We start from the raw sequence: 10,732 nt of genomic DNA, 5'->3' as shown, positions 1-10,732 counted from the left end.
TTAGATACAGAGTAAAGCTCCCTCTACACCCACCAAACACTCCCAGGACAAGGACAGCACAGGGTTAGATACAGAGAAAATCTCACTCTACTCTTTCCACCATCAAACACTCCCAGGACAAGTACAGACCAGGCTCGACACAGAGTAAAGCTCCTTCTGTATTGTCTCTCCATCAAACACTTCCAAGTCAGGGACAGCATGGGATTAGATACAGAGTAAAGCTCCCTCTACACTGTCCCCCCATCCCAGGGACAGGGACAGCACGGGGTTAGATACAGAGTAAAGCTCCCTCTACACTGTACCCCCCGTCAAACACTCTCAGGCACAGCATGGCATCAGTTACAGTGTAAAGCTTACTGTATACAGTCCCCACCAAACACTCCCACAGACAGGAACAGCATGGGGTAGCAAACCGAGTAAAGTCTACTCTACATTGTGGCCCCCCCCATCACACACTCCCAGGGACAGGCACAGCACGGGGTTAGACACAGTGAGGTTTCCTCTACACTGTGTCAATTAAACATTCCTCGAATAGGGACAACACGGGGTTAGATACAGAGAAAAGCTCCTAGAGGACAGCGAGGTCTGCAGTTGCTGGAGATCCGAGTTGAGAGTGTGTTGCAGGAAAAGCACAGCAGGCCAGGCAACATCCGAGGAGCAGGAAAATTGACGTTTCGGAATCCGATGAAGGGCTCCGGCCCGAAACGTCGACTTCCCCGCTCCTCGGATGCTGCCTGACCTGCTGTGCTTTTCCAGCACCACACTCCCGACAAAGTAAAGCTCTCTCTACCCCTTACCAAACCTGACATGAATATATTTGTGCCCCCTGCAGGTACAAGGAGGTAAGTGCCAACCTGAGGGAACTGGACCTGTTGACCCGGGAGGCGCTGTACTTCCTGTACGGTTACCGGGGCCCCGGGAATGGAGCAGCCACGCCACCCACCCAGGATCGCCGGGCTGCCATCCCACGGCGCCTGGGCCTGCGGCTGATCAACCCAGAGGGGCGGCACGGCTCGCCGGCCCTGGAGATCGGGCCCCGGCGGGGGGGTGGCGGCGGCGGCGAGGGCGATCCCTGGGCCCACAACCCACCCCTGACCCGAAACAGCTCCTGGAAGATCGGCTTCGAGCTGGTAAGTTCTGGTGGAGGGGGAAGAGAACATTCTCAGATCGTTCAGGGGTGCCCTGACCGAGAACCTCTTCCCGGCTGAGCACGGATCCCGTTTCGACCGGTTGACCGACCTGGTGGGGCGGCACAGTAATGCCTTCCAGTGCCCTCCACCAGACCATGGAGACCCCAGACAGTCGCGGGTGAGGCATTCCCCCAATTGCTTTCAGCTACTCTCTTTTCTAACCCCCTCCCCACCCTTTCCCCACCTTGTCCCCACATCCCCCCACCTCTCCATACACCCCACCGATCCCCATGCACAGTGCAATTCCACCGGCGGAGACTGCTTTTACAACTGGCACTCGTCCGGCGTGGATGCCCTGAGGGAGTGGTACACCTTCCACTACGTGAACCTCATGGCACGCATCTCCCTCGATGCAGCACCCTCAGACGAGGCGAGGATGGGAGAGTTCGTCCAGGATTGTCGGTTCAACGGCTTCGCCTGTCGGGAGAGGTGAGGGAGAGAGAGAGAGAGAGAGAGACAGAAAGACAATTTTTTTGCAGCAGAATGAGAAGATGCAGGAATAAAATGAGAAGGACTAATGCTACTGTGCAAGTCGTGTAAGGATGGAATACTGTTCCAATAAAAAGACACCCTGACGTGCTTAACTTGCAATACTTCACAAAGCCACACATCTCCATTAGCAAGTGGATGAAATGCTCAACGAAGACATCGTCCAACCGAGTCAGAGGGAGTGGAGTTCACTGATATCTGCTTGGATTCAAAGATTTTGCGTCGAATATTGGAAGGGCAACACTGAATCTAAATCAGACTCTTGTTCAATGCCAAGTTTGTAGAACAGCGTAGAGAAAGTTGGGTATGACAGAAGCAATAGGAAGTTGGACTAACTGCGTGGTTAGTGGCAGGTTCCTTTATCAGAGATGTCAAAACAAGTTTCTACGTTTGTAATCCCAAATGGGCAATATCCATTCAAAGTGAAGTTCTTTGTTTGAAGAACACACCAGCCACTTGCCAAAGACTCATGAACAGAGTTGTGGCTGGATTAAGAAATAATACAGTTTATGCGCATGATGTGATGATCCTTAAACCTTCATGGAAAGGACAAAGCTCTTTGAATGAAGCGAAAAAGAAAGTGGTAATAAAATGAAAGACAAAAGAATTCACGAAAGAAGAGTTGACGACCTTCGGACATAACATCAGGCATGGATGCGTGACCCCAAGCAGCGTGAAGCCGAAAGCCGTCGAGGAATTTCCACGACAAAATTTGTTGAAAGAAGATTTTATTTTCTTTTTTGTTTCTGAGCGGATTCTCTCACAAGATTTCCAAAGTTCTGCAGCATGTTGGCACCACTGAAAGATTTACGAAAGAAGGAAACGAGATTACGGTGGACAGAATAATGTCAAGAGGTATTTGGGAACTTAAAAAATCATATTAATCTACACATCTTTTCTAACTACACCATTTTCGAAACACTTCAAAGTTGCAATCGATGTTAGCGGTGTAGGGGTTAGGTGCTCTATTGATGCTGTAAGATGTTGATGGAACTGAACGGATAATTAGCTATTTTTAAAAAGACTTTATATACACCAGAAAAATAGGGTTATTATGCTTGTTGCAGGCGTTAGAGCATTTTCATGTTTTCTGACAGAGAGGGAGGTAAGGGAGACAGGGTAGAGGGTGGGGGAGGAGAGCAAGAGAGAAAGAACATAGAACATAGAAAAGTACAGCACAGAACAGGCCCTTCGGCTTACGATGTTGTGCCAAGGATTAATCCTAATGTAGAATAAAAAAACTTACTTACGCACCCCTCAATTCACTGCTGTCCATGTGCATGTCCAGCAGGCACTTAAATGTTCCTAATAATTCTGCTTCCACCATCATCGCTGGCAATGCATTCCATGCATTCACAACTCTCTGCGTAAAGAACCTACCTCTGACATCTCCTCCATACCTTCCTCCTAATATCTTAAAACTTTGACCCCTCATCCCAGTCAATCTTGCCCTGGGGAAAAGTCTCTGCCTATTGACTCTTTCCATGCCTCTTATTGCCTTGAATACCTCGATCAGGTCACCTCTCTTCTTCCTTCTCTCCAGAGAGAAAAGTCCAAGCTTAGTCAACCTCTCTTCATAAGATAAACCCTCCAGTCCAGTCCAAAGCCTCTGTATCTTTCCTATGGTAGGGCGATCAGAACTGGACACAATATTCCAAATGTGGCCTCACCAGGGTGTTGCAGAGCTGTAGCAAAACCTCGTAGCTCTTAAACTGGATCCCCCTGTTAATGAAAGCCAAAACACCATATGCTTTCTGAGCAACCCTTGGGTGGCAACTTTGAGGGATCTATGTACTTGAACACCAAAATCTCTCCGTTCCTCCACACTGCCAAGGATCCTGTCTTTAATCCTATATTCAGAATTCAAGTTCGACCTTCCAAATTGCATCACTTCGCATTTATCTGGTTTGAACTCCAGCTGCCATTTCTCAGCCCAGCTCTGCATCCTGTCTATGTCATGCTGCAGCCTGCAATAGCTCTTAATACTTTCAACAGCATCTCCAACCTTTGTGTCATCCTCAAATTTACTAACCCACCCCTCAATCTCCTCATCCAAGTCATTTATAAAAACCACAAACTGCAGAGGCCCAAAAACAAAGCCCTGGCAACCACTCCCTTCTTTCTGTTAGCCAACCAATTCTGAATCCAGATAGCCAAGTTCTCCCTGTATCCCATACCTCCTGACTTTATGAATGAGTCTACCATGGGGCACCGTATCAAATGCCTTGCTGAAGTCCATATTCACCACATCTACTGCTCAACCTTTGTTGACCTGTCTTGTCACCTCATCAAAGAACTCAATAAGCTTAGTTAGGCATGACCTGCCCCTCACAAAGCCATGCTGACTGCCTTTAATCACGCTATGCTTTTCCAAATAGTCATAAATCCTATCCCTCAGAATACTTTCCAAAACCTTGCTGACCACAGACATAAGACTGACTGGTCTGTAATTGCCAGGGATTTCCCTATTACCTTTCTTGAAAAGAGGAACACCATTCACCTCCTTCCAATCCTCCAGAATGACTCCTGTGGAGAATGAGGAAGCAAAGATCTTCACCAGCGGCTTAGCAACCTCTTTTTTCGCTTCCCGGAGCAACCTAGGATAAATCTGGTCTGCCCCTGGGAACTTATCAATCTTAATGTTCGCCAAAATTTCCAACACGTCAACTTCATCAATCTTGATCTATTCAAGCCCATATTCCAGCTCCTCAAAGTTCTCATTTTCAACAAGGCCCATTTTCTTAGTAAAAACTGAGGCAAAAAACTCATTCAGAGCTTCCCCTATCCGCTCAGACTCCACGCACAAGTTCCCTATGCTATCCCTGATCGGCCCTACTTTTTCCCTGATCATTCTCTTATTCTTCACGTATGAGTAAAATGCCTTTGAGTTCTCCCGAATCCTTCCTGCCAAGCCTTTCTCGTGCCCCCTCCTGGCTCTCCTCAGTCCATTTCTGATCTCCTTTCTAGCAAGCCTGTTATCCTCCAAAATTGTGCTAGATCCTTGCTTCCTCCACCTTACATAAGCTGCCTTCTCCCTTTTGATGAGAAGATCCTCTGTTCTCGTCATCCAAGGCTCCTTAATCTTACCCCTTCATACCTGTCTCAGATGAACAAATTCATGCATCACTCGCAACAACTGCTCCTTAAACAGAGTCCACATGTCTGCTGTGCCCTTTCTGTGGCACAGAACCACAGAGAGAGAGAAGTGAGAGAGGGTGGTGAGGAAGGAGGGAAAATGGAGAAAGGGAGTGACAGAGAGAGAGGGCAGGGAGAGAGTCAGAGGGAGAGAGGGGATTTATTCGAGGGTGAATGGGACAGGGAAAGGGATAGATACGGGATCACCGAGAGGCAGAGAATGACAGAGATGGAGAGTGAGGGATGTCACTGATTTCTCCATCTCTCTTACTAATTCCAGTTTTGACACATCTTTTCACCATCCAATTTATGGAAACTGTTACACCTTCAATGGAATTAATAGCAGCATACAATGGGAATCCTCGCAGGCTGGAAAAGACCATGGTGAGTGAACTTGGAGAGTAAAGCTCCCCCTACACTGTCCCCCATCAAACACTCCCAGGATAGAGACAGCAAGGGGTTAAATAAAGTGTAAAGCTCACTCTATGCTGTCCCCCATCAAAAACTCCCAGGGACAGGGACAGCATGGGGTCAGATATAGATTAAAGCTCTCTCTCTGTCTCTCCCTCTCTTTCTCTCCTTCTCTCCCCCACCCCCACCCCTCTTTCTCTACCCCACCTCTCTCTCTCTCTCTCTGTGATGCCCAGGTCTGTCCCTTGTGCTCAGGATTGAACAGAATGACTCCATTCCTTTTCTGTCGACGGCAGCTGGAGCCCGGATGATGGTTCATGCCCGCGGTCGCTCCCCCTTCATGGAAGATGGTGGCTTTGATGTTCGCCCAGGACTGGAGACTTCCATCAGCATGAGGAAGGTCAGGGATGGAGAGAGGGAGCCTCTCATCTCCTCCATCATTGAGAGCCACTGCCTCTCTCTCTCTCTCCGTCCTTCTCTCTGTCACCCCCTCCACCCTATCCCTATCTCTGTAATCCTCTCCAGCACCCTACACCCCTCCATCTCTCTGTCACCTCCTCCAGCTCCTATCTCTGTCACCTCCTCCAGACCCTACATCGCTCCCTATCTGTCGCCTCATCCAGCCCTACACCCCTCCCTATCTCTGTAACATCCTCCAGCCCCTACACCTCTCCATGTCTCTGTAACCTTCTCCAGTCCCTACATCCCTCCCTATCTTTGTCACCACCTCTGGCCCCTACACCCCCTCCCTATCTCTGTCACCTCCTCCGGCCTCCCTATCTTCTCTCTCTTTCTATCTCTGTTCAAGCCTGGTTCTGATCTATTTCTCTCCTCCCCGTTTCAGGAGGTGGTATCTCGCCTTGGACAGCCATACAGTGACTGTACAGAGAATGGTTCTGACGTGAAAGTTCATAATCTCTACAAATCTGACTACACCCAGCAGGTAACTGAGCCATGGGGTTGCTGCCTCATCTCGGTCTGTGGAGATTTGGTGATTGTTGGGGAACAGGTTAATGATAATGTGCTCAGTCCTTCTCGAAGCCTCCAGGCCTGAGGCTTTCTCACCTTTTTCAGAAGTTGGCATTGCTCAGCCGCAGACTCCTGGGCCTATTGCGAAGGTTCATGTTCTTTAGCCTCATCTCCTGGGCCTATGGCAAAAATTGGCCTCCTTAGGCCTCAGGCTCCTGCGCCATTTGCTGATGCTGGCTTCCATTGGCCTCAGGGTTCCCAGCCTCTTACTAAGGTTGCATTCCTAGGCCTCAGGCTCCCGGGCCGATTGCTGAGGTTCATGTTGTTAGGCCTCAGCCTCCAGAGCCTATTGGTGAAGATGGCATCCCTAGGCATCAGGCTCTTGGGCTAGTTGCTAAGCTTCAAATTTCTGACTTCAGGTTCTCTGGCCTGTTACTCAGTTTCCTGGTCCTTCTGTTGCTGCTCTCAACAACGCAGTCCAAGCCTTTCTCAACAAACCTTTGCACTAAGGCCCTGATTGTTCCTCTCTTTTCCACCCACTTGCTCTTCCAAAAGACTTGCGTCCGTTCCTGCTTCCAGCTCACCATGGTGTCCCGCTGCGGCTGCGCCTACTATTACTACCCGCTGCCCTCAGGAGCAGAGTACTGCAATTACAACAAACACACCGCTTGGGGTAAGTGAGGCCTGTTGTGATAGGCCTGTATTGCATCCACAGTTAGTCACATATCCTAAAACGAGTTACAGCCCGTTATGACCTGTTGCTAAGGAGGAGATGTGTCTTGGTCAGGATTTTGAGGCCTGTTGTTGAGGATAAGGTGGGATTTGGACAGGGTTTGGAGCCTGTTCCCAAGGAGAAAGGGTAATTGAAAGGATTTTGGGCCCAAGCTAAGGGTAAGCTTGGATTTGGTCATAGAATTTGGGCCTGTTGCTAAGGATAAGACAGTATGTGGACAGGGTTTAGGACTTAAGGATAAGGATGGGTCAGGAGTTAGTCAGGGCCCGAGGCCTGTGGCTAAGGGTTGAGGGTAACTGGTCATGGTTTGGGGCCATTGACAAGGATACGATAGGGGTTGGTCAGAATATTCATAAGTAGAAGGATAAGTGGAAAACAGCCACGATTTTTGATTTGTCGCTAAGAATGAGTTAAGAGTTGATGAGGGTTTGGGGTCTTTTGCTAAGGAGAGAGAGAAACTTACCAAGGCTTTGGGCCTGTTGCTAAGGGCGGGATGGGAGCTAGCCAGGGTTGGGGCCTATTGCTAAAGAGATTTAGCCATAGTCTTAGGCCTGTCGTGAAGGACGAAAGGGAAGCTGGCCAAAGCTTTGGGCCTGTTGATGTGCAGGGAAGGAAATTGGCCAAGACTTTGTACCTGTTGCTCAGGATTAGAGGGAACTTGGTTACAGTTTTGGGCCCGTGCTCAGGATGAGGCAGGAATTGGTCAAAGGTGACCAGAACAAAGAACTTCCTGCTCACCTCTCTCTGTCTCTCTCACCACCAGGGCACTGCTATTACCGGCTGGCAAAAGAATTCACAGACGATGTCCTCGGTTGTTTCAAAATCTGTCAGAAACCATGCAAGTGAGTGTAAAAGCAAACTCGGAACCAGGCCTCAACCAGAATGTGGAGAGGGCAGGCACTGTCAAAAGGTCAGTGCTGAGGGAGTGCCGCATTGTCGGAGGGTCAGTGCCGTGGAAGCGGGTACTGTCAGAGGGTCAGTGCTGAGGAAGCGGGCACTGTTTGAGGGTAAGCACTGAGGGAGCAGGTGCTGTCGGACAATCAGTACAGAGCGATTATATTTAATCTAATTCTTGGTGATATTTTCAGACAAACTGAATATCAAATGACAGCTGGATATGCAAACTGGCCATCAAAAAATTCATTGGTAAGTCTAATGAAATTAAATCAACTAAAAACCCACCTGTATTTGGAGCCACATGCAGTCTTTCTCTATCTCTCTCTCTCTCACACACACAGACACACATGGGCATACACACACACACACACGTGTGAACACACACACTCTCCCTCTCTCTCACACAAAACTCACTCTGTCACATACTCTCTCACAGATACTCCCTCTCTCTGTCTCGTTCACACACTCTCTATCGATAATGTTGCATTTTCTATCCAATCCGCAGAGCTGGATGAATCCTATCTTCCAGAATCAACACCGTTCTGCCACCTCCAACAGGTTAGTAATGTTGAAACTCCCCCTCTCTCTTCTTCTCTCTGGCTATCTCTCACTGTCTGTCTGTCTGTCTGTTTCAATCTGAATGCCTCTCTCTGTCTTTCCATCTGTCGCCCTCTCTCCAAGCCCACCACCTATTCACCCTGTCCCTTTCTCCCTACGGAGCAGGAAGGAACTGGCCAAACTGAATCTCTTTTTCCGTGAGCTGAACTACAAATCGATGAGGGAGACCCCAGCACTGCCTGTGAGTTTCTCTTGCTCCATCCGTTTCGGGGGATCACCTTGTGCTCTCTCCCCGGGAAATAGGGGCATCGAGTGGAGGGGGTCTGCCCAGACGGGCAGGGAAGTGTACGTCGAGAGGTGACCGAGGGGTCTAATGAAACATTGAAATCTTAAAATGCCAATCTGCGAATGTCGAAGTAATTGAGTTGCACTTTCGCAAGTCCTAGAGGTGTGAGGGACAGGCGGGAGAGTTCTGAAGTATGGGGCTGATGAGAAGGAGAGATGGAGGAAGCATTGGGCGCTTCCCTTTGATGGGAGTCACAATTAACATCCCGGTCTTGCCCTTACCTCCTACCCCTGTAGGTGGCGGTCATGCTTGCCAACTTGGGAAGCCAATGGAGTCTCTGGCTCGGCTCTTCTGTCATGTCTGTCCTGGAGATGGTGGAACTTATCTTCGACCTTATTACCCTTGCTGTCATCTTGCTCTGGGCCCGCTCTCCGAACCTGGGATCTCCCGCCGAGGAGTCCGCACATCCGTCGGATGCTACTCTTCATGTGCCCCCCTCATTCTTGTAAACTCCAAAGAGTACGGACCTGACCTCTACAGATTACACAGTAACTCCACACCTCTGGGATCAGCGAGTGAACCTTCTCCAGATTGCTTCTGACATCAGTCTCTACTTCCTCAGATACAGCACCCCAAAACAGTTTCTTCAGATACAGGACCCCAAAAACTGTTTGCAGTAAGCTGGCCGTGGTCTGACACGTACCTTGCACATTTCTAGCAAAATCTCTCCCTACATTTATACTCCATTTCTCAGCAACAAAAGACCATTTGCATTCCCAATTCCCCACTGAACTTACACACTAGGTTTCTGTGATTTATGTACTCCTCTAAGTTGTCCTGTCCGGCAACCTTCACAGTCTGTCACCTTTGAAATAATATCCTGTTTCTCTATTCTTCCTGCCAAAGTGCAGAACTCCTCAAACACCCTCACCTCAAAATGATTGGAGTGGGAATGGATTTGGCATGGGAACAGTTCGAGGATGAGGCTGGGATTGAAATACAGTGAGTGATATTGTTCCTTTGATAGATAGAGAGAGAAGGAAAGAGCCAAGAGAGAGACTGAAGGAGACAGCAACAAAGAGAGGTAAAGATGGAGAACGAGAGACAGTGAGAGACATACAGAGTGCAAAACAGAGAGAGAGAGAGGTAGGGAGACACATAGAAAGGGGAGGAACAGGGAGAGGTAGCAAGAGAGGGAAGCAGAGAGCGAGAGAAGTACACAGAGAGAGAGGGAAGGAGACAGAGGCAGACAAACAGAAAGAGAGGAAAGGAGACAGCAAGTGAGAGGTAAAGATAGAGAAAGAGAGACAGAGTGAGAGACAGAGCAGTGAGGGAGAAGGAAAAAAAAGTGAGAGAAAGGAGACAGAACGGGAGAGAGACAGATAGGGAGAAATGCACAGAAAGACAGAGAGAGAGAGATGGTAAGAACTGAAAGAACTGCAGATGCTGTTAATCAGAATCAAGAACAGACATTACTGGAAAAGCTCAGCTGGTCTGGCAGCATCTGTGTACAGAAATCAGAGTTTATGTTTTGGGATACAGCTTTTTTTTTTGCAGAAGGTAGGGTACGGGGAAGGGGGTAAGGAATAAATTATAGGTGGGAATAGACCTGAAAGGGAGAGAAGAACAGTTGGATAGACAAAGGGGTGGATAACGAATAGTCTCAGAGAATCAACAGCTGCTCATGAGGACTATTAGTGGTGAACAATGGGTTGTGTCTAATTGCAGACCATATGATTAGATTAGATTCCCTACAGTGTGGAAACAGGCCCTTCGTCCCAACAAGTCCACACCGACCCTCCGAACAGTCACCCACCCAGACCCATTTCCCCCTGACTAATGCACCTAATGCTATGGGCAATTTAGTGTGGCCAATTCACCTGACCTGCACATCTTTGTGACTGTGGCAGGAAACCGGAGCACCCGGAGGAAACCCACACAGACACAGGGAAAACGTGCAAACTCCACACAGACAGTCACCCGAGGCTGGAATCGAACCTGGGACCCTGGTGCTGTGAGGCAGCAGTGCTAACCACTGAGCCGCCGTGCCACCCCTATGACAAG

General features: G+C 48.9%; 1 protein-coding gene across 5 annotated transcripts in view; it reads left to right on the top strand.

Annotated features, from left to right (window-relative positions):
* The window catches only part of LOC122543594 (amiloride-sensitive sodium channel subunit alpha-like), a 15,491-nt gene extending 5,698 nt beyond the window's left edge, over window positions 1–9,793 (top strand). For 4 of the 5 annotated variants that reach the window (XM_043682415.1, XM_043682412.1, XM_043682413.1 and 1 more), the window contains 11 exons: window positions 833–1,130; window positions 1,429–1,619; window positions 5,095–5,198; window positions 5,462–5,625; window positions 6,070–6,168; window positions 6,750–6,867; window positions 7,691–7,769; window positions 8,016–8,073; window positions 8,330–8,382; window positions 8,548–8,623; window positions 8,965–9,793. In XM_043682415.1, the coding sequence (XP_043538350.1) occupies window positions 833–1,130; window positions 1,429–1,619; window positions 5,095–5,198; window positions 5,462–5,625; window positions 6,070–6,168; window positions 6,750–6,867; window positions 7,691–7,769; window positions 8,016–8,073; window positions 8,330–8,382; window positions 8,548–8,623; window positions 8,965–9,177 (1,453 nt within the window). In that variant the 3' untranslated portion in view covers window positions 9,178–9,793. The remainder of the gene's footprint in view (window positions 1–832; window positions 1,131–1,428; window positions 1,620–5,094; window positions 5,199–5,461; window positions 5,626–6,069; window positions 6,169–6,749; window positions 6,868–7,690; window positions 7,770–8,015; window positions 8,074–8,329; window positions 8,383–8,547; window positions 8,624–8,964) is intronic. The other variant, XM_043682416.1, reaches the window with a different exon arrangement.
* The last annotated feature ends 939 nt before the right edge of the window (window positions 9,794–10,732 follow it).

This window comes from Chiloscyllium plagiosum, chromosome 44, assembly GCF_004010195.1.
Source record: "Chiloscyllium plagiosum isolate BGI_BamShark_2017 chromosome 44, ASM401019v2, whole genome shotgun sequence".
NCBI classification, from domain to species: Eukaryota; Metazoa; Chordata; class Chondrichthyes; order Orectolobiformes; family Hemiscylliidae; genus Chiloscyllium; species Chiloscyllium plagiosum.
Note: the sequence above shows the minus strand (reverse complement) of the source record. Positions and strands in the feature narration are given on the sequence as shown.